General features: G+C 29.0%; 2 protein-coding genes across 2 annotated transcripts in view; both read right to left on the reverse strand.

Moving 5' to 3' along the window:
• The window catches only part of LOC142318433 (AMMECR1-like protein), a 28330-nt gene extending 18018 nt beyond the window's left edge, over positions 1-10312 (reverse strand). Inside the window, exons 1-2 of the mRNA XM_075355019.1 lie at positions 10107-10312; positions 668-778 (exon numbers count right to left, since the gene is read on the reverse strand). Coding sequence (XP_075211134.1) covers positions 668-778; positions 10107-10312 — 317 coding nt within the window. The remainder of the gene's footprint in view (positions 1-667; positions 779-10106) is intronic.
• A 3286-nt stretch (positions 10313-13598) lies between these two features.
• The window catches only part of LOC142317253 (uncharacterized), an 80115-nt gene continuing 72650 nt past the window's right edge, over positions 13599-21063 (reverse strand). Inside the window, exons 15-16 of the transcript XR_012754690.1 lie at positions 16630-16814; positions 13599-13674 (exon numbers count right to left, since the gene is read on the reverse strand). The gene's annotated coding sequence lies outside the window, so the exon portion shown is untranslated. The remainder of the gene's footprint in view (positions 13675-16629; positions 16815-21063) is intronic.

Raw genomic sequence — 21063 nt, forward strand, 5'->3', positions numbered from 1 at the left:
TAATTAATTAGTTTAATACGATTATTTTGTAATAATAAATTAATAAATATTGAAAGAGTAACAGAAATAATAAAATTCTTTATTGCTCCTCTTGATGTTCACAATCTTAATTTACTTGCCTGACAAAGTATTATGATATTCCTAATACACTTGAATTATTTTTGGCATAGGCTGACTACACATGCCACACTCTATTAGAATTGACAGTTTTCATAGGTACTTTATTCTAATTTTCACTTTATTAATTCAATTTTATTGTAGAGCTCAATTTATTAAATTCACCACAAAATGAACAAGGTCTACCATTCACAAAAGAACAATTTTACTCATAATCTACTTCTTAAAATGTCCTACATTTAACAGCCAACTCAAAAATTCGTTTAATAAGAAAAGATTTGATGGGATATTAAAACATTTTTTCAATAATATAATTTTTCTTTAAATGTTTTCTATAAATAAAAAAATCTTTATTTCTTCTGGTTATACTTACAATACTTGTAACCTTATCAGCAACATCTAGAGACTACCATGCTAATCATCCTCCAAATAATCAGGAGTCAATTCTATTTACATAATAATAAATGATTATTTATAGATTTAAAATACGTACATACTCGACAAAAGTGCTTAAAAATAATCAATTTTTAAAAAAAATCATAAAGTTTACCTGGTAACAGCATACTCTCGTATCCCATTATGCAAATTGATAGCATTAAATGTTCCAATGCAACCACGAAGTCTTCTATCTTTGCCAGTTTCCCATGTTACAAATAATGGACTAAAAAAAGAGAAAGTTAAATATGCATTTATATATGCAAATAATATCTTCATTATTTATATATACAATATATCAACAGGTTACAATTGGTAATCTATCTTACTTAATACCATAAACTTGTTTTTTATTCTATATTCTCATTTATGCAGTTCATTTTTTGTTTTATCACCCTTTTCTGGTTGGAATTTTTACTTTCTTTATACGCATAAAATGCAAGTCATCTTGTAAATATATTAATTTTTCTCTATCACCACCTTATTCATCTTTTTATTTTTTAATGGCACCAATTATATAGTCATTAATAAATGCAAAATGCCAACATCATATAGAAAACTGGCAACCAATACTCTTACCATTAATAATTTAAGGAAATAGATGTATTAAACATAGCTATGGTTACTCACCACATCTGTCCTAACTTCCATTTCTTAATTTTAGATTGATGGTGCTTCAGTTATGGCTTATTAGTTAACCTATGTTATGGAAACATCAGGATGTAAGAAAATGCAATTAACTGTCTTTAAAAATCCTTACATCTAACTCTTTTATATACTGTTTATTTGCCTTTGTTTAAAAGATGCCTTTTGCATCTTTTAACTGTTTTTAAATCTTATCATTTCTTTTTCAATATACTGTTTATTTGCCTTTGTTTAAAAGATGCCTTTTGCATCTTTTAACTGTTTTTAAATCTTATCATTTCTTTTTCAATCACTTCTCCAATGAGTGGAAATACAATACACTGTGCACTGTTTCTTTGCGAAGCAAATTTTTTGCTTTGCACTATCTCTGTCTCACTCTTTCTTATAACTGAAATGTGTAATATAATTACACCTGCTGCTGTACAGTGAAGTACACAGAATTAGTCACGATAAATGAAGTTTAATCATTTTGCTGTTGGATGTGGTAAGACCGAATTAATATTTGCAACTGTAGGCATGATATGTTGGCATGTAACACTATAATTGGCTCAGTAAAGAAGGTAACAGGAATTCACTTCATCCTTACTTTTTCCAATAAGCTTGGCATATGATTATTGTAATTGGAGAGTTATAAGTCTCTCTTGCCAGGCCTGCTTACAACAGTTTAATTATAATTATTTATGCGTATAAATGTTTTAGTTTATAGTTTTAGTTATTAGTTTATATCATTAATATTTTCATGTATCTTAAATGTTATATCTGGCAATAACATTTGAATATATTACGCTCTGTAACAGCTCATCCTAGGAGAAAAAAGACATTTACATTTAGATAATTATAACTAAACCAGCTCCTGTTTAAGTGATTTAATTTTAATTTTTTTTATTGAAAGATGATTATTAGCATTTTTTGTTGCTTTATTTACTCAAAACGATATTTCACTTCTACTTGCTTTAACTCTCTAAAATGTGGTAAGCTATATATTTATTTTTGTTCTAGAAGTAATAATCATGTGTTTCACAACAGTTTTGCTGTTGTAAAATGCTTATAATCCTTAAGATGATAAAAAAGAAGGTAAAAATAGTGCAATCTTTTATTTTACCGATTAAGAAATTTATTTTACTACTGATGTGTAGTTATACACAAAATTATATATCCAGATGCAAGATGCAGAAATAACAAAATCTTACTTTAAGTTATCATTCAGTAACTAAAGTGCATCTGTGTGTGTGTGTGTGTGTGTGTGTATGTGTACATGCGCACGCATGTATGTTTAATTATGACTTTACACAAGATTTATGTTAATTGTTAAAGGTAATTATTTACTCAGTCAGGAGAACAAAACAGATCCTACTTACATTGTTAAAGAATAGTACTATTACTTCTACTGTATAACAGTAAAACATTGTCATGATTACACTGTCTTAATTGTGTTACTGAACACCACAAAATTATTATACGTACTACAATAAATAAAATTATTGTTTGCAGACTTTATACTTATTAAATAATACATTTATATGGTACACTGGAAAGTTATTTTTTATTTTGTTGAATTTATTAAAAATTGTACTCGCTGTCAACATAACAAAACTCATTTTAAACTAGTAACAGAAAAAAATATTACATGTAGTACAACATAGAATATGTAAAACGGATACGGTAATAAAGTTTCTTCATTAAAAAAAAATATATTATTAATAAAATGCCATTAGTATGCGCTTTTAAAAATGGTAAATAAATATTTCACAATAAATAACTGCAGTAAAAATGGATAAATACTGTTGAAAAATATAACACCAGAATTCTTTAGCAGACTTATTTGTCATAATACACTACCAATGCTCAGGATAAAAAAAAAAATCTAGATTTTCATGCAGCTGGTCTGTCAGTTGGATTCGTCACCACATAATATATTCATATAAACCCTCAAGATGAAATAACAGTTTAAAGAATTTCCAGAGGGTCCTCCAGAACAAGATCAATGAAAGATGTGAATGAACTCTCATTAAAAAACACTGTACTTTATTCAGATCTGTAGTTCCATGGATAAGCGAGTCTGTATAGGATCATGGATATTTAACAATTTATATTAACCAAAAACAGGAACAGTTCACAGAAGGGTAGGAGAAATGACTCAAGATTGATTTATCACTAAAAGGCTTACCCATTAATCAGCAAAATTGTATAGATAAAACATCAAATAATATCAATCAGCAGTGTGAAATAAACAATTAAAAACACACATTTATAAACAAGGAACAGAATTTTCACTGTATTATAATTAATAACTGTAAAACCTTCCCTAAAAATTTCATAAGTTTTCAACACAAAATAAATATATAGTCATCCAATTGATTCGGACTCATGGACTGCCAATTATTGTACAAGTTTGATTCCGACATGAAATGTACCATTCTATGATTTTGTGATGAGTCTTTTGAACACTAAGTAATAAATTAATTCACTTCAACTAATTACTGTGCTATCAATTATAGAAAAACCTTGCCATCCAAATATACAAAATACAAAAGTTCAAAATATAAAATTAACTTTCTGAATTCATAAATAATAAAATGAAAACAAAGCTTTTAAAAAAAAAACAAAGAAAAAAGCGTCATTGAATTACAGACCAGACAACAGTATAAAACTTGTGTAAATATAAAAAAAATTTCATGTTTTTAGTTGTACTTAAAAAAAAATTCCATCTACATTTATAAATAATTGTTATATTATGATTTTACATATCAAAAAAAGGACTCATACTAAATATATTCCGATTATGATAGTATAGTGAAAATATGCTACCAGTTATGCTAGTTTTTTTTTTTTTTTTTTTTTATAAAACTAGGGCTGAATAACAACAAATACCCTCAGATTTCAATATAAAACATTATTTTTATGATGCCAAAGAACGCCAAAATGATAAAAGTTGAGTTACCGTAATTCTAGGATTTCATGTTTTTTGAATTTCTAACAAGAATAATAATGATGTAAGAAAATAATGAGATATAAGGTGTACTAAATAAAAAGATAAATGCTGTTTTAGAAACATCATGGGACCAAAAGAAGAAATTTTAACAATCAAATAAATTTAGAATCCTAATTAAAAAAATACAATTGAATTTTGGAATTTGTTATCTTGAAAAAGCATTTAATAATACAAAAAAGAAACATATAAAAAGATTACATTATATGTCATTTTTAAGAACGATCAAAAAAAGAAAACAAGAACAAGCATTAAAAATTAACATAACAATGATGGACCCAATCCCATTTACCTCTAAATTCATTATATGGAAGAAGTAATAAAAGAATAATTAAAAATTCATTGAAAGAGTAATATTATTTCCATAAAAGAAAACCAATTTATTTTTTAAGCAAATTATTTGCAAGATATTTTAAAAGAGGGTAATAATTTATTAAAAACTGTAGTAGAAGTTTCCATTTTTTCCCCTCAAACTGGATACTTTTTGGCACTGAAGTTCTGTGATAAGTTACATGAAAATAGTTCAGTTATTTGGTATAATATTGGTAGATACTGTTACGAGGGCTATTGGGAAAGCAAATTCTGATTTTTTACTACAAAAAACACCAACAATAAAAATGCAATTTATTATATATATATCATATAGCTACATCTTATCTTTTAGTTATTTTTCTACATAAATACTGTCTAAATTAAAGCACCTGTTATATTTGTAAACAAGTTTTTGAATACCCTCGTCATAAAATTCTGAAGTAAGCCTGGGATAGTAACACAGTTTTCAACCGCTCATCATTTTCAAAACGCTGCGTCACTAACCATTTTTCATTTTCAAGAAAAGGTGAGAATCACTGTGAGTAAAATCAGGGCTATATGGAGGTTGTTAAACAACTCCCATTTGAAACTGTAGATCTGGCTTTGAATGTGTACTGCAGTACTCAGACAAGCGTTGTCGAGAAGAAAAATGATGCTTGAATTCAACATGCATCATTGTTTGTTTTGTATGGCCCTTCTCAATTTCCGCAACTCTTCCCGTAAGTTTCAGCGTTATTTCTGTTCAGGACTATTTAGATATTAATTTCTGGCCCTTGATATTGCAAGGAGTTGAAAAATGGTATTACCTGACCAGTGGCTCACGTATAGGCACTGTGGAACTGCAGCACCCCCTATTTCCACTTGATATTATAAAGTGAAAATTTAATATAATGAATCATTTTTTAAAAAATTCTTTCTTTATAATTGTGCAATATATAATTCTTCAACATAATGTCAGTAACCATCCCCCATATTATATGGAACTGTGCACTTCAGAGTTCCAGCGGTGTGGTGTTTGGCTGTTGTGCACATAGGAAGCTGCAAGGGAGAGAGAGCAATGTCGATCCTGCGTTGCCAACCCTGGTGTGCTGTTGGAAGGTAGTTTTATTTTACTCCACATGTGTATGGAATGTTCCCATTTCTAGTTTTGTCCGTTGAAGGAATATTAAAGCGGTTTAGTTGTTTTTTTCAGTAGCGATCAGAAGGTAGCAGACAGCAAGCGCTCTTTGAGCCCTTGCTGTCTTTCAGCACAATGTGCTTAAAAACTGCATACTGTATTCTTGTATTGATAAAGTGTAGAATTAGATTATTATCCTGATTCCAGCTATTCTATTTGATTCTTTTTTTTTAGCTCTTTTATTTTATAGAAAACTTTAACCATGGCCTTGAAAGGCCCAGAAAAAAAGTCTGGAGCAGCACCCCTACTAATTTTAGCTACAAGCCGCCACTGTACCTAAATGAATTCACAGGTAGAGTTTTATGATGAGGTATTCAACAACTTGTTTACAGATATGACAAGTGCCTTAATTTAGATGGCAATTATGTAGAAAAGTTACTAAAACATGTAGCTATATGTATGCAATAAATTGTGTTGTTATCAATTGGTGTTTTTTAGTAAGGAATCGGAAATTACTTTCCAAATAGCCCTCATACTTTATTGAGGAATAGATTATCTTATTTTATTACAGCAAAGGTAGTAGAATCTATAAATATAAGAGAGGGTTAAATTATAATCTTTAATTTACTAATTATCAGCCTACATGACACAATTATAAGTACCAAACAATGATCTGACAAGAAATTTTTTGTACCTTGAAAACCTTTTCAGACTTTTTGAAGAGCCCCATATGATGATATCAGATGGAATATAAGTACTAAATATTAAAATGATGACAAGCTTGCGTTTCATTGGTCCTTTTCTACTATAATTTTTATATTTTTTTTGTGATATCCAACATCATTTAAGTATATATTAAGCAAATATTTAAAATGTAACGTTAAACAAAAATAGAATTTAATTATAATGTTTAATAATATAAATATGTTGCGAGCAATTCAAAATCAACACCCAGCAAAAACTATTGAAGTTAATGAAAATTTGTATATAAGTTCTTCATATGGTGTAAGTGTCGAACAGATTAACAATGAAATTTACTATTTTTCTAATCTCTCTGGAAAAATAAAGATATAAACTTGATTTTTGGTGTGTGTAATCTTCCATGTAAATATCTAAAAATAAATTTCTATAGATATTTCAGTAATTTGGGCATGAAAATATTCTTCAGATAAATATCTTAAATAAATATTAATGTATCTTATATTACTACTAATATAAATTAAATATCTAAATAAATATGTTCGGGTTTTTTGAATTTTATTATTTTAAGGGGGGAAAATATAACTTGTTTTTTTACATTTTTATAGTAATATGCAACCACTATTGAAGAATCAATTTTTATGAGATTTGGTAAAATTGCGATAGTAATTTATGTTTGTAATTCCAATTATAAATTTTGCAATCGAAGACATGACAAGAAATCTAAAACCCAGTTAGTGGATCATGTACTGACCAAACTGTTGTTCTGAAGAAATTATAACAGACTTAATAGTTTTTATAAATTGAACAGGCTTTAATTTTTATTTATCATTATTATTCTCATACACATGAGTTTAATGAGCATAAGAGGAGTCCAGGGGACAGAGCCCTGACAGGCTAAATATCCTATGACTGCGATGGGAAACAAAAGTAACCATATAGTGAAGCCACGATTGGGATGCTAACATATATATATATTATAAATCGTTTTCACATTTTCTTTAATTCATTTTAAGAATATACTTCTATAAAAATACAACCGAAGCTATATGCCTATGAGATAAATCTCAAATATTACGTTAATTAATGTTAAGTACTAACGTGAAGTAGATTGTATAATTGAAATGTGAAGTAAATGTATAAACAGTATCAGAAGTGAAAAAAATTAAGGTCAAAACTGATTTATTTAACTACTGCCGAGTCAAATGGCAAAATATACTAACGGATTATATCATTTTTTTATAAATGGATCTGATCCTATGTTCATACTTAAACTTTATTTTTATTTTTTTTTTACATTTAATTTTCTGTCATTTACATAATGTATTCAGAGAATGATAATGGATTTTACAAAAATTTTGAAAATTATAGTGGTGGCCTTACAACAGAAAAGTGCAGAAACATTTTTATAATATAAGATAGAAAAACAAGAGTAAACCAAAGATAATGAAATGTGAGGAGCACCTATATAATAGAAAAACACCAAGATATCAAACATTGATTTTGAGAAAACAGGGCAGCTTTTATGAAGAAAAGAAATCTGCTGGTACTTAATAAATATTTAAGAATTAGAAAGAAATTATTTAAAATACCTGAATGGGAAGTAATATCTAATGACAATGAGATGAGGGCAATAAGGTTGCCAGACAAAAGGTACATAGGCTATTGAGAATTAGCTTTACAGGGAAAAATTATTAAAAACTAGTTGAACTGTTGCAGTTCATTAATGATGTTTTAAGATAACTTAAGGAAAAAAGAAGTTTGATGGACAACTTCATACAAAATAAGGTCAAGGTTAGAAAGCCACTATAATTTAAGGTATTCAGGTTAAAACAATCCCTTTCGGCACGCAGAAGGCGGAGGTAGATTTCACTGGTGCTAAATAGGGGATAAAAAAGATTTCCACCTTAAAGTTAAGAAAAACTTCAAATTTACTCAATACGACAATGGTTGCATGTGAAAAAAGTTTCAAATTTTTAGCATATGAAAAGCCCCATCTTCTTCAATTCCAGCAACATTTTGGTCATTCCTTGCCATAAGGGTTGGTCATATCAAACTTTTTCAAACAAAAGTTTTAGGTAATGTTTAGAGAACTAATAACCACTTTAAACAGAGATACTGTGCCTATTAATGGAGGTATGATTTTTTTTGTATTTGAAATCCCATTTTTCCACTCCCTGGGCCAATGGTCTGTGATATCAAAAAACTTTACTTTAGGCCCTTATCCAAAGAACAGTAAGAACTTTAAACGAATTCAATATTTTACTTAATAAGAAAGTTATAGCAATATTTTGTTATTTCAAAAAAGCCCCCTCATTTCCACCCCCATGGCCCGATTTTGGCCGTTAACAAACTTGACCAAGATTTTGGGTCTTTATAATATATGTATCACTTTGAAAGTAACTGGAGCAAAATTACGGCAGTTAATGTGTCCACAAGAAAGTGAAAAAAACAAAATATATATATAAACTTTTGAACTGACAGTGGTTTTGGGGGTCTGGTGGATGTGAAACCCAAAGATATGTCAAAATTTTCTGGAAATCGAATCATGGTACCCATTACAACAGGTAGCTTCCTTACGAAATCTATCTAAAAGTATTATTCAGCACATATAATGGCACACAGATAAGTTCAAAAGGAGGAATATTGACAAACATTATAATATTTGATTAATGGTAAAGAAAAACACAAATCATGAATGAACATTGATGTACAAATAAACTACTTATGATAAAAGACTACTAAAGAAAAATTTACAAGTTTATTGAAAGTAAAAAAGAACTGCAGTGTTAGACAAAGGAGCGCTGCCAAATAAAACAATCAATTGGGAGTAAAGATATCTCAGAAGAGTTATTAAATGTTATAAAACAGTCTAAAAATGTATCAAAAATTTTTTTTATACAGTTTTAACATTATAGTAAATACATTAATAAAATAAAGAGCAGTAAATAATAAACATATGAAGCAGATAACTAAGAAAATAGGATGTTAAAAGGCAAATTTAAGAAAATATTAATGAAACTTTTATCAAATATGTAGATAATAAATTAAAGGTATATTAGCATGTCGCCCCAGAAAATGAGAAGGTAAATAAGAATATAAAAGAAAACAGAGTGTTTTGTTAAAAATAATTATCAGTAAATTCATAGTTCATACGTTTTACTTCATTATAAGTAAATAAAACATATTTTAAATATATTTAAAAAATTAAGATTGTTGGTTCACCAATGTTCCAAAAAAAAATTAAGAAACAAAAGAAAGAAGCAATTAAGATGTTTTATGTATAGTTTCTTTTCAACAGGGAAATCTACTTTAATTAAATAAAGACCTTGAATTCAGTAATTATTCAGTACAAAATAATAACTTTTTTATTTAAACATAAGGAGCTGATCACTTCAAAGAATTTAATAGGAGAAAAAAGAAAACAATACATAAAACTTAAAATAATTTGTCAGATATTATAAACCTTGATCATTATTAAAGGTACATCATTTGGAACCTCAGAATTTTAAAATTTCTATTAACAGAACAATGAACAGGATTTATTAGAACATCGACATACAAATTTCCTGGACCAGCTGATCGCTAGAAAGTGCTAATAAATTATCTATTGATGCAGTAATATTTTTGTTAATCTATTTTAATTTCCAAGTCCCTCAGCGATTAAATGGCACTATTAAAAAAATTTCAAAAAAGCAACTTAGGATTCGCTTTTTTTATATGTAACCTAAACAAAACAAAGAAAACACACACACGCACACACATGCAAGGCTAACCTCAAGGCCTACTTACTACGGGTCGTTGCTGAAGTCCGGTGTTTTTGGTGGTTCTAAACTGTGTAAATGGCAGTATAAAACATCAAAGCAGAAAAAACACATTTCAGGATGAGCAACCATTCCATTTCGTAAGCCATTCGGGATAATTGAAGTTCCATTACAAGGAATACTCGACGAATTATTAAGCTTCTGCTTCTTCGTCCCACAACAACCAGCGGCCATCTTTACATTAGAAACACAAGGGAATGGGAAATAGATGTGTGACGTCACTAAGCTTTGCCATATGCTTGCTGTAAGGAGGGAAATATGAATTATTTACTAAAACAATATATCATTAATTAAAACTTCTGCAATTCGATAAACATTCAGTAGATTTATCGAGATCCGATATATTAATTTTAAACCTATCTATAAAATATTTTTAAAGAAAATAGTTCATACTGACATGAACATTCTGAAAAGAACATGCAAATTCAAAAGACAGTTGTATAAAATATATTTATTGTAATAACTTACAGTATTAAATAATATCTCATCTATTTTCAGTACTGCAGCAGTAACAGTATAAAAAATATATATACATATTTTACTGTGTATTGTTATCAGAACATAACCAGATAAATTAATAAATTATACTTGGAAAACGTTTTTAATTCGTAATGTTTTACTGAAAATTACTACAGAAACCCCTTTCTTAAAAGAAATTAAAAAATATATTTATTAGGTTATAACACTTTAAGGTGGCTGAAATTTTAGGAATAGTAATTTTATTATACTAGAATGCAACCCCAAAAACTGTATGCTCAATTTGAGAATAAAAATCTAAATATATATTGGAATGAAAATAAAATTAGTAGTACTGCCAAAAAACACAAAATATCTGCAAGTAAAAACATTCAATAAGCATAGAGTGAAATTTCTATGCTTCTGCTAAATATTTATGATGTTTAATTAATTTTTATGTCTACCTAATTTGATTTTACATAAATTAAGATAAACAATAGTTACCATTAAAAAAATAATAACTTTATCTTTAAAAGATTGCAAATAATAAGGCCAATAAAGCAAGATTAAAAACAAAAGTTGGCATTTTCCAAAAATGACACAATGATTATTACTTTTAAAATAATTATGATAATATTTAATTTTTATCATGAACATAATGGGTAGGTCATACAGCCTACTGTTCCATTGCTGGAGACTCAACCACTCAGGCACAACTGCTCCCTCCATCTCTTTCTCAGCCGTCCTATTTTTCTCGCACCAACCATTCTACAATCCCACATAGGATTCCTTGGAATCCTACCTCCAACCATCATGTCTATATGTCATCCACTGCTGCTAACCTTTTGCCATCAAACTTCCTATACTGTTGACTTGTAATTGCAGACGTATTACACTGCTACTGATGTGATCGTTCAATGAAACACCCAACACTATGCAAATATCTCATTTCCATTGATTCAATTCTTTGACTTTGATGAGAAATAGAGTCCAAGTCTCAGAACCTACAGCAATCCTGGTACCACCATAGTTTTGTAAAATGTAATAACCATTTCCTTCCTTATTTTGCCAACAAGAGTCCTTTACATGGTACCTAGCAGGTTCCAAAATCTAAGCAGCTTATTATCAATATCTGCTGACTAATATAAAGAAAGACAGATGGCAACCCAGAAAATCAGATGCAGTTACTTGTTCTAATATTTCATTACTTATACTATCTTTGTATGCACAGGTTCCTTATCTATGAAGCCCCAGCACCTTTGTCTTCTTACTAGATATCTCCAAATTGTATTGGCTTAGTATGGAATATAACCTAAATATTGCCAATTGCAAATTTGGCCAGAACCACTTGTTCATCCATAAACAACCCCAGAGTTAAACTATTAACAGCATTGTCAATATATACATTAAATAATGTAGGTGATAACGGACACCCTTGTCTGACTCCTTGATTTATTTCATACATTCTTCTACAAACCTGATCACCCAACTTAAAACCAATATGGGTACTATAATTACCATTAAGAATAAATTTGTTTTCTTTTAAAAATTCATAAATAATTCTTCTTGTAACAAAAATAATGAAATATGCAAAAAAATAATTTTTAATTGGTGGGAAATAAGTAAGATCATTTCCTTGTTTTTATCCACATTTGTTTTATTTTCAGTTTGGTATTAATAAGTTTCAACCTAAAACTGGTTTCATTTCAAGTTAATTTTAAATTTATTTAATAATGGCAGTATTAAGTTGAAAATAAATCAGTCTTAGCTTGAAATTTATTGATATTAAACTGAAAATAATACAAATATTGGATAAAAACAAGGGAATGATCTTATTTATTTCTCACCAATTAAAAATGAGATGTGTTTTTGCTTTGCTGGTAAAATTCTTTCAGAACATTAAGAGAAATGAAAAAAATGTTCAGATGATAAAAATTATGAAAACAATCAATATTTAATAAATATTATTTTATCAGTAATATTATTGTAATTTTTGTAGAAAAAAAATGACAAACTTTTTATCAGTTTTGCATCTAACTGTAGTTATTACAGGGAAAGTGATCTAAGTATGTCCCATTGTCAATTTAAAAATTGGAAGTAAATAAAAGTAACTGGGTGAATACTGCACATTAATCAATGAATGACATTTCTTGACCACCCATAAAGTAAATTCACCCAGTGAATCCTCTAGCAACCAACACTATTCAAAACAATTAGGTCTAAGTTCTCTTAAAAATCTAATAAATCAGAATTAGATCATTATCTTTGATCTACAAACTAAACATTTAAAAAAAGATCACAAAATAGTTCAGTTGATATTCTTTGTTGACAATATTCCTTCCTTTATAATCCCTATAACTATAAAATCTAGATTTCTATTTTCTGCTAACAAATCATATAAACTATTAAAGTTCCAGAAATTACAATATACATGCATGATTTACGATATATATTTTCAGATCTTTAATTCTACTAAATTTTTGTCAGTTAAAAAAGAAATTAATCGGTTTAGTAATACTTTTCTCTAATTTGATATCTAATGCAATTCCAGTGATTAATCATTTAAACAAAATTTATTAACTATTATGTATTTTGAATCATAATTCCTACAAATTTCTTTGAATTCAATTATAACTTGCTCTTTGTGTAGAAAAATTTAAAACAAAAAAATCATGAATTCTGTATACAAACAGTTTATATACCAGGAAATACTGTAAGATGCAAACAAACATAATACTATCTCATTATTAAGAATAGATAGATTTTAACTTATTTTCTCAACAATTGAAAGTTACTTCTGTCTAAAAATGTTATTTTTTAATACAATTTTTTTATTCAATATCTGAAGATGAAGTTAATTTGTATAGAATGTATTTGTAAACATAAGTAAAATAGAATTTATACTCTTTTGATTACAAATAGTGAAATATTGAGAGACAAATTTATAATCTGATTCAAATGTTTTATTTATTTTTATTTTTTCATCTACATAGTTATACAATATAGGATAAGGGTAAGCATGGTGTTGGTCAAATTTTGCATGTCAGTGTTTTTTTCAGATCTTGATGTTTCATGACATCCTGCAACAAAAATAAAACACAATTTTAGTATTAAAAATTTCTGGAAGGATATATGTATATTGATCTATTTTTTGGTTTACATCTCCAGACTAAATGGACCAATTTAAATGAAATGTAGCACAATGATTTCTGTGAATGGACCATTAATGTCATTTAATTTTGGTCACAATTGTTCGAGAGGATAGGGAGAAACAGACTTTATGGGTCTCATATTTCAAAATTTTACTCAAAGCATAGGTTTTTCAAGTAATTAAATGTTCAAAAGACCCTTTTCTTCTTTTTTTTATTTCTAGACTCAGTCATATTTTTGAACTAATTAGATTCCACTACATTAGTAAGTACGATTATGTATTTGGGCAATTTCATTTAGGGATAGAGAATGATAAGCCCAATTTTTTATTTGCATGCCATAGATACGGTATCTTAAAATTTTACTCAAATAGTTGAATAATTTTTTTATAATTTTTTACTAGCATATTTTTATGTATTTCACTTCAACTTTCTTGATTATTGAGGGGTAATCCCTTCTGTAGCTTTTCTTTCTTTTTACTGTTTAGTCTCCGGTAATTACCTTTCAGATAATACTTCAGAGGATGAATGAGGATGATATGTATGACTTTAAATGAAGTATAGTCCTGTACAGTCTCAGTTCGACCATTCCTGAGATGTGTCGTTAATTGAAATCCAACCACCAAAGAACACTGGTATCCACGATCTAGTATTCAAATCCATGTAAAAATAACTGACTTTACTAGGACTTGAATGCTGGAACTCTTGACTTCCTAATCAGCTGAATTGGGAAGCCACTTGCCCAACCCAGTGGGAACCCCTCTGCAGCTAGAGTCAAATAACTTTCCCTTTTTACTTTTTACTTTCTAAAAATTAATATGTGTAATTTGATGAATTTGTGACAATTGAAAAAAATTTGTAATTATAAAATTAATTAATCTTACTTTACTACTTATGAGGAATTTAACAGTTTACAAAGCATTATTTAAAATAATAATAATAATAAAATTAGTTTATCATTAATTAGATATCATACAAGATCACCATACTTGTAGTGATTTTATATACAATGATAAGTGTGGCAGAGAGTCAAGCATAAAATAGTTATTAATGAAATGCAATAAACAATTCTTAATTAACTAAACAGCTTTCAGTTTAATTCATTACACAATTACACCAATAAAGAAGATTAATAAATTATTCTCATTATGAAAGAACAGAAAAAAGAAAATCATAAGATTTCTGGTGATGGATACAGAGACTTCCCAAATGCAAACTACTTGATTAGTCCATAATAGCTGCTAGTGAAAATTATTTTGTCTGCTCATTAGATTGTTTTTGTGTATGTCTGTATGTGTATAATTCATCTTGTTTATTTTTCATTTGTTTAATATTAATTCAATTATTTTTGTGTTGTTAATATTATTTTTTTTTATAGAATATTAAGGTTGTTGTTAATTTTGATTTGCACGTAAGAGATGTTTGAATGTTGATTTTATATTGCTATGAAAGCTTTATGTTTGTTAAATATTTATTTTATCTTTGTAATTAAACCAATTTGATCACTGTTATATTTTATAGCAATAAAGTCTATACATATCAGATGAATTGTTTTGGTGATTTGAGTTGTAATTAAGAATTTGGTTTTCCACCAAGGCTGCATTTTATCAAGATTGTTTTTAATTTGTGAGCTATTTTCTTTGAATCTTTGTTTTTACTTTCCTGTCTAGTGTCACAGCAGAGCAATAGCTATAGAAGAGAAAGTATTGAAATTGGTCCAGTTTGGGCATATGCGGTTTTCAACAGATCTTTACATTTTGACACCTAAGGAAACCAAAAAAACCAGATGAAAATTTTCTAGATGTTCGTATCTATATGTGTGTTAGGTATCTCGCACCTTATATCTCCAGAACTGCTGGATTGAACTAAACTTGGTCACATTACTTCTGTTTATGGGGCATTGATGCCATTAAATTTTCAACTTAAAAGGCCAAGGGTATGAGGCTATAGAGCAAGATCACCCTCACTATCTCAAAATTTTGCCTAATTAAGATCTTAGTTTTCTTAAGCACATTTGCATCTTAGGCTGTGCATCTGGAAAAAACTGCATGATGGTAAAACTGTGCTGTGTTTTTTATATTAATATCATTTATTTTTTGTATTCTTTAACTTTATTTTTATTTACGCATTGAAGAATTATGCTGTAATATCCATTCATTTGAATTAGCATAAGCAAACTATTAATGTAAATTTGTTACCTACAATGCATTTATATATAATAAGAAATAATTGTTTTTCAAAAAATCAACCCTTACCTCTTAAAATTGAAGTATATGTTTTTTGTTCTATATTCCTTTAGTTTAAATATATTACAAAATTTTTTGAAAGTTTATATTTCATATGTAGAGTTATCAAGAAATGCCAAAAAAAAATGTTAAATTATAAATCCCGGACTTAAAATGCAGAAAAGGTTTTTTGAAAATTTTCTTTTTCTTATTTTAGCCTCTATTGAAGGGGGTGTTAGGTTTAGAGAAAACTTTAATTAAACAAATTTGTGAAGTTTAACTTAGATATGAATATTTTTAGAAAATGTTTTCTTAAAATTTATTCCCCAACTCTAAAAAAAACATATTTTGTTTTTTTGGTTCTAACTCTTTTAATTTTTATTATTTATAGCTGGGAAAATCATGCAATTCTTTGTCAGCTTTTTTGAATAGCATAAAAAATAAAAAACACTTTCAACATGGTTTTAGGAAAACTGATACAGATTTCTACCGGTTATTAGAAAATATTTTAAATAGCTAGATAACAAAAAGATTCCATTTTTAATTTTTTGCAATCTCATTGAAGCATTTGATTTAATTCCACATTTTTTACTGATTTAAACTTAGTAATTATGGTATCAGAGGAGCTGTTTACAATCAGTTTTTTAAAGTTATACCTTACCAACTTAAACAGGCAGTTAAAATTTCATCTTTCGATATGAATGCACATGTAAAATGTGGGTCCTCATTTCATGTGTTGCATGGAGTGCTATAGGAAAGTGTCTTCCCCCTTCCTTTTCTTATTGTTTATTAATAATGTCAAATCACTTTGGTACCCTCTTCACAGATGACAACTGTATCCTATAACTGAAAATAATTATTTAGAACGACTTAAAAAGTTTACGTTAGCAGATAAAAAAATTATTTACTGGACATTTGTTGTAACTATCTAATTTTAAATATGGATAAAACCTTAGCAATGTGCTTCTCAGCTAGATGTAATTGGTCATGCTGATCGAGTGGATTGAATTCCTTTTAATGACAACAATAATATTTCTGTTTATTGTAAAGCAAAATTTGTAGTTGTTTTATTAGATGACAAATTCTCTTGGAGGATCAAGGTGGTACTCATTTGCAACAAAATCAAACTATTTTGTTCTGCTTTGAAACACTTTAATAAAACACTTATGTGATCTATGTAACATATTATTATGTACTGATCATAATAAAATATTTTTTATTGTGAAAATGATATGCTGTTTCCTTATTTTGCAAAAAAAAAAGTTAAATTTCCAACTTAAAACAGAGCACAACTGCCTTATTGCACTCTTCTACCAAGTGAAGATCTATAAATCCAACTACTGTGCTATTTGTAAGTGTTATAACACTAAACTGGACAAAAACTAAATTCTTGTATATCCACAGTTACGGTACACAATTAAAAATATAAGTAACTTGATCAATCTCCTACTGGCATTCTGATTAACAGGGAATAATTAATAAATATAACAAATAAACCATTATATGGTGATAGTGTTACATGTTTTTAAGATCATACAATATTCCTGGAATATATATATTCCAGGTCATTTATATTGCAAACTATGGGAAAGAACATAAAAATGACTTTACACTATCTCTGATGGTTTGCCACATGACCTTCAAAAAAAGGTCCAAGGTCATATGTGTACTACATATTCCAATGTAAAATTTTTTACTCTTTTCATTGGTGGGGTCAAAAATTAGTCATTCCATTTGAAAAAATCATGTTAACCTTGAAGCAAGGTCAAGGTCACCAGAAGGTGTCCGCCTCCAATACGAATAACTTTTATTTAGGTCATTTTTTTTGTAATGTGCATATTTTATGAGAAAATCGCCTGGGGTGATTAAAATGAAATATCCTGATATACTGGATGTCCATAAAGTCTTTCCATGATAACAAAAATTTATTACAAATAACTATTACAGTTATGTGGCAAAAGAAAAAAAAAATTATCAAGTGTTTTTAACCATATAAATAAACTTCAACACGTGCGCCTTTTGTCACTCGTATAATGTCCAACCGATAATCAATTTCACACCATGTGTTGGTCAACATTTCTTTGGTAATACAAGCAACAGTTTCAGATATTCTCTGTCTCAATGTGTCCAGATCAGGTATGGGTGTTGCATAGACTCTATCCTTACCATAACCCCAGAGGAAAAAGTCTAAGGGAGTTATGTCTGGTGATCATGGTGGCCACAGAGTGGGATTCAGAAAATCTTGTTCTAGTAATCCCCAATGTGGTGGTGCACCATCCTGCTGGAAACCATCCTAGGTAACAAGTCATTTAGTTGAGGTATAGCAAAGTGTTGCAGCATATACAGGGAAATGTTAACTGTTATTTATTGCTTAATGAAAAAGAAGGGACCAATGATTCTGTTGTGCATCAAACATTCACTTAGAGGAATCTCTAATTTTTTCCCTGGTAAAGTTCAGATTTTCTGAGCCCAATATTCTCACATTATGCTAGTTTACTTTCTCCGAGGTGTGGAAAGTAGCCTAGTCTCAAAAACCCACACGCTGCAGGTACTCATTGCCATTATCAATCTGCTGCAAAATCTCAGTCACAAAGGCAGCAAGATGAGGGCTGTAGATGCTACAATATCTAAACTTTATATACGTGCAACCTTAGTTTCTTGTGCAAAATTTTGTGCACTGTTGACTGGGGAATCCCTAGTTTACGAGATGCACAAGGTGTAGATTTAGAAGGGCTATGTAGAAATGCTTGCTGTATAACCTCAACCTTCTCTTCCCTAATGGATGGCCACCATGTTTATGAAAGATCTACACTTCCATTCTCCTTAAACTTTGCATACCATGCAATGATACTCTTGCTGTCAGGTACTGGTCGTCCATATTCCCTCCTAAAATTTTGCTGCACAGTAATTGGTGATTTCAACCTGTGATACCACAACACACATTGTGCTTTCTCTTGGATTGATGCTATTTCATAAAAAAATGATCAAAGTACCCTCTACCTGCAACAAACCAATATAAAAAATAACCTAGAAAATTTTTTCTTTCTTTTGCCACAAACTGCACAGCTGGTTTTTTAGTAATATATTTTGGCAATCATGGAAAGACTTTATGGACACCCTATACAACAGAGTAGATTAGCAATACATATAAGAAAAAGTTAATCTTGGACCATCTCTAGTTGTTTCAATCTCATCATTTAATGTTGTGAAGTGGCACAATCTTTTGTAAAATATGAGCTGGTTGCAAGAGCTTCCATTTTTTCTGGTGAAATAAACTTCTTAACAAAATGTCTCTCTTGATTAACCAGATGCTCTGATGCACCTGCCTCTTGTCCTTCTAACTGCTTACATGCAAGAATGAATTTGTAGTTTTTTTTTTAAATTAAATACTGTGCTTTTGATAGGTATGTTTTAAGTATACATAGCTACATATAGTCCTTTATTTTATTATTTATTTTACGTATTTATTTTCTTTGGTAAAGTAGTAGGTTTATTTATTACTGCAATAAAGAGTAAATTCTTCCTTTAGGATATAATATGTATATAAATATTTTTTTATCATGAATTTCTGTTTAAAAATAAATAAAAACAACTTACGTTTGTTAATTTTATATAATAATAATTACAACCCAAAAAAGAGGTAATGAAATTAATTCTTTTTGTATGTGTATGGATTGAAATCAATAATATAGTTAGTTTTAATTCCTACAGATACACAGTATATATATTTTTATCTTAATCTTTTTTATACATCTGCAGTTGGAATATTTTCCAAGAGTTCCATTAGATTTGTTTGCAAGATATGCAGATATCGCTCTCTATTGAGCCTTGGCGGTAAGAAAAAACGGTCTACAAGATTATCACCAAGAACACACCACACATTAAACGAAAAATTACATTAAAAATGACTTTTCATTTTCTTCTTTCCAAGTGAGAGTGTTTTGATAATTTACAATGCCATTTCTTGTAAAAAGGATTCATCAGCAATTTGAATATTACTTAGGAAATTCAGATGATGTTTACATTTTCTAACTAACCATCGACAGAGTTTCATCCATTTATCAAAATCAGGTGGTAATAACTCTTGTACAGATGTTGTACCGCCAAAGAACACCGGTATCCACGATCTAGAATTCAAATTCATATAAAAGTAACTGCTTTTACTAGGATTTGAATCTTAGAACTTTCGACTTCGAAATCAGCTGACTTGCCCAAGAATTTTAGTACGATTTAATTTCACAGAAGGAGCAGAAAACAGGGCTAAATGTTTTGAGCTGAAACTTAATAACCAATAATTTTCTGACCTATGTTTATATGAACACGTGTTCATATAAACAAGTGTTAACATCGCACTGATACATTTAAAAAGTGTTAGTACTTACTTTCATGTGCATAAAGTTAATAATGTGCAATATCAAGGCACACCGATTATGTTACAACGCTATCAGCTCCCATATACTATCTTCTAGCCACCATTCAGTAATTAGGTTTTAATTAATAACAATCCTGTCCTGGACATCCACAGATGTAATAATTTACAGGCACTCGCTTCATGAACAAGGGATGAATCTATCTATGAACCACAACTAATTAGCACAAAAGTATTAGAGACTTCTACATCATTTGAATCGATCCAGAATCCTGAGAATTTTTTCAAGATCTACAAGTACAATGTGGACGGGAAGTCCCTTTACTGTAATAAATCCAGCTTAATCGGGCTCTACTGCTGCCAGTTCTCATTACTGATATCGTTCGCTGGTATAAAGATGGGGAGAATAAACTGTGGTGTGGATCATCCGGTGTGCTCATTCATGGAGGAATGACCTTAGTTGTAGTAGAGTGTGGAACGATGGTAGATATAACTGCGTTCACTGTTGAAGAGCGTTTGTTAGCTTATGTGTTATAAAGCCCACTCTGTATATAAAATTCAAAATTTTCAAGAGAATAATAGAAGGGTATTGAATAATAAGAATATATTAGGTATAGGTTTATAACTCAAGAAAGTTTTCTTTCTTCATAAGAGACTAATTCTTAAAAAAACGTTTTTTTTCTTAGATAGTTAATGAGTACACTGTAAACGTCAGTTTGTACATTC

The sequence above is a fragment of the Lycorma delicatula genome, chromosome 1 (genome assembly GCF_047948215.1).
Source record: "Lycorma delicatula isolate Av1 chromosome 1, ASM4794821v1, whole genome shotgun sequence".
Classification (NCBI taxonomy): domain Eukaryota; kingdom Metazoa; phylum Arthropoda; class Insecta; order Hemiptera; family Fulgoridae; genus Lycorma; species Lycorma delicatula.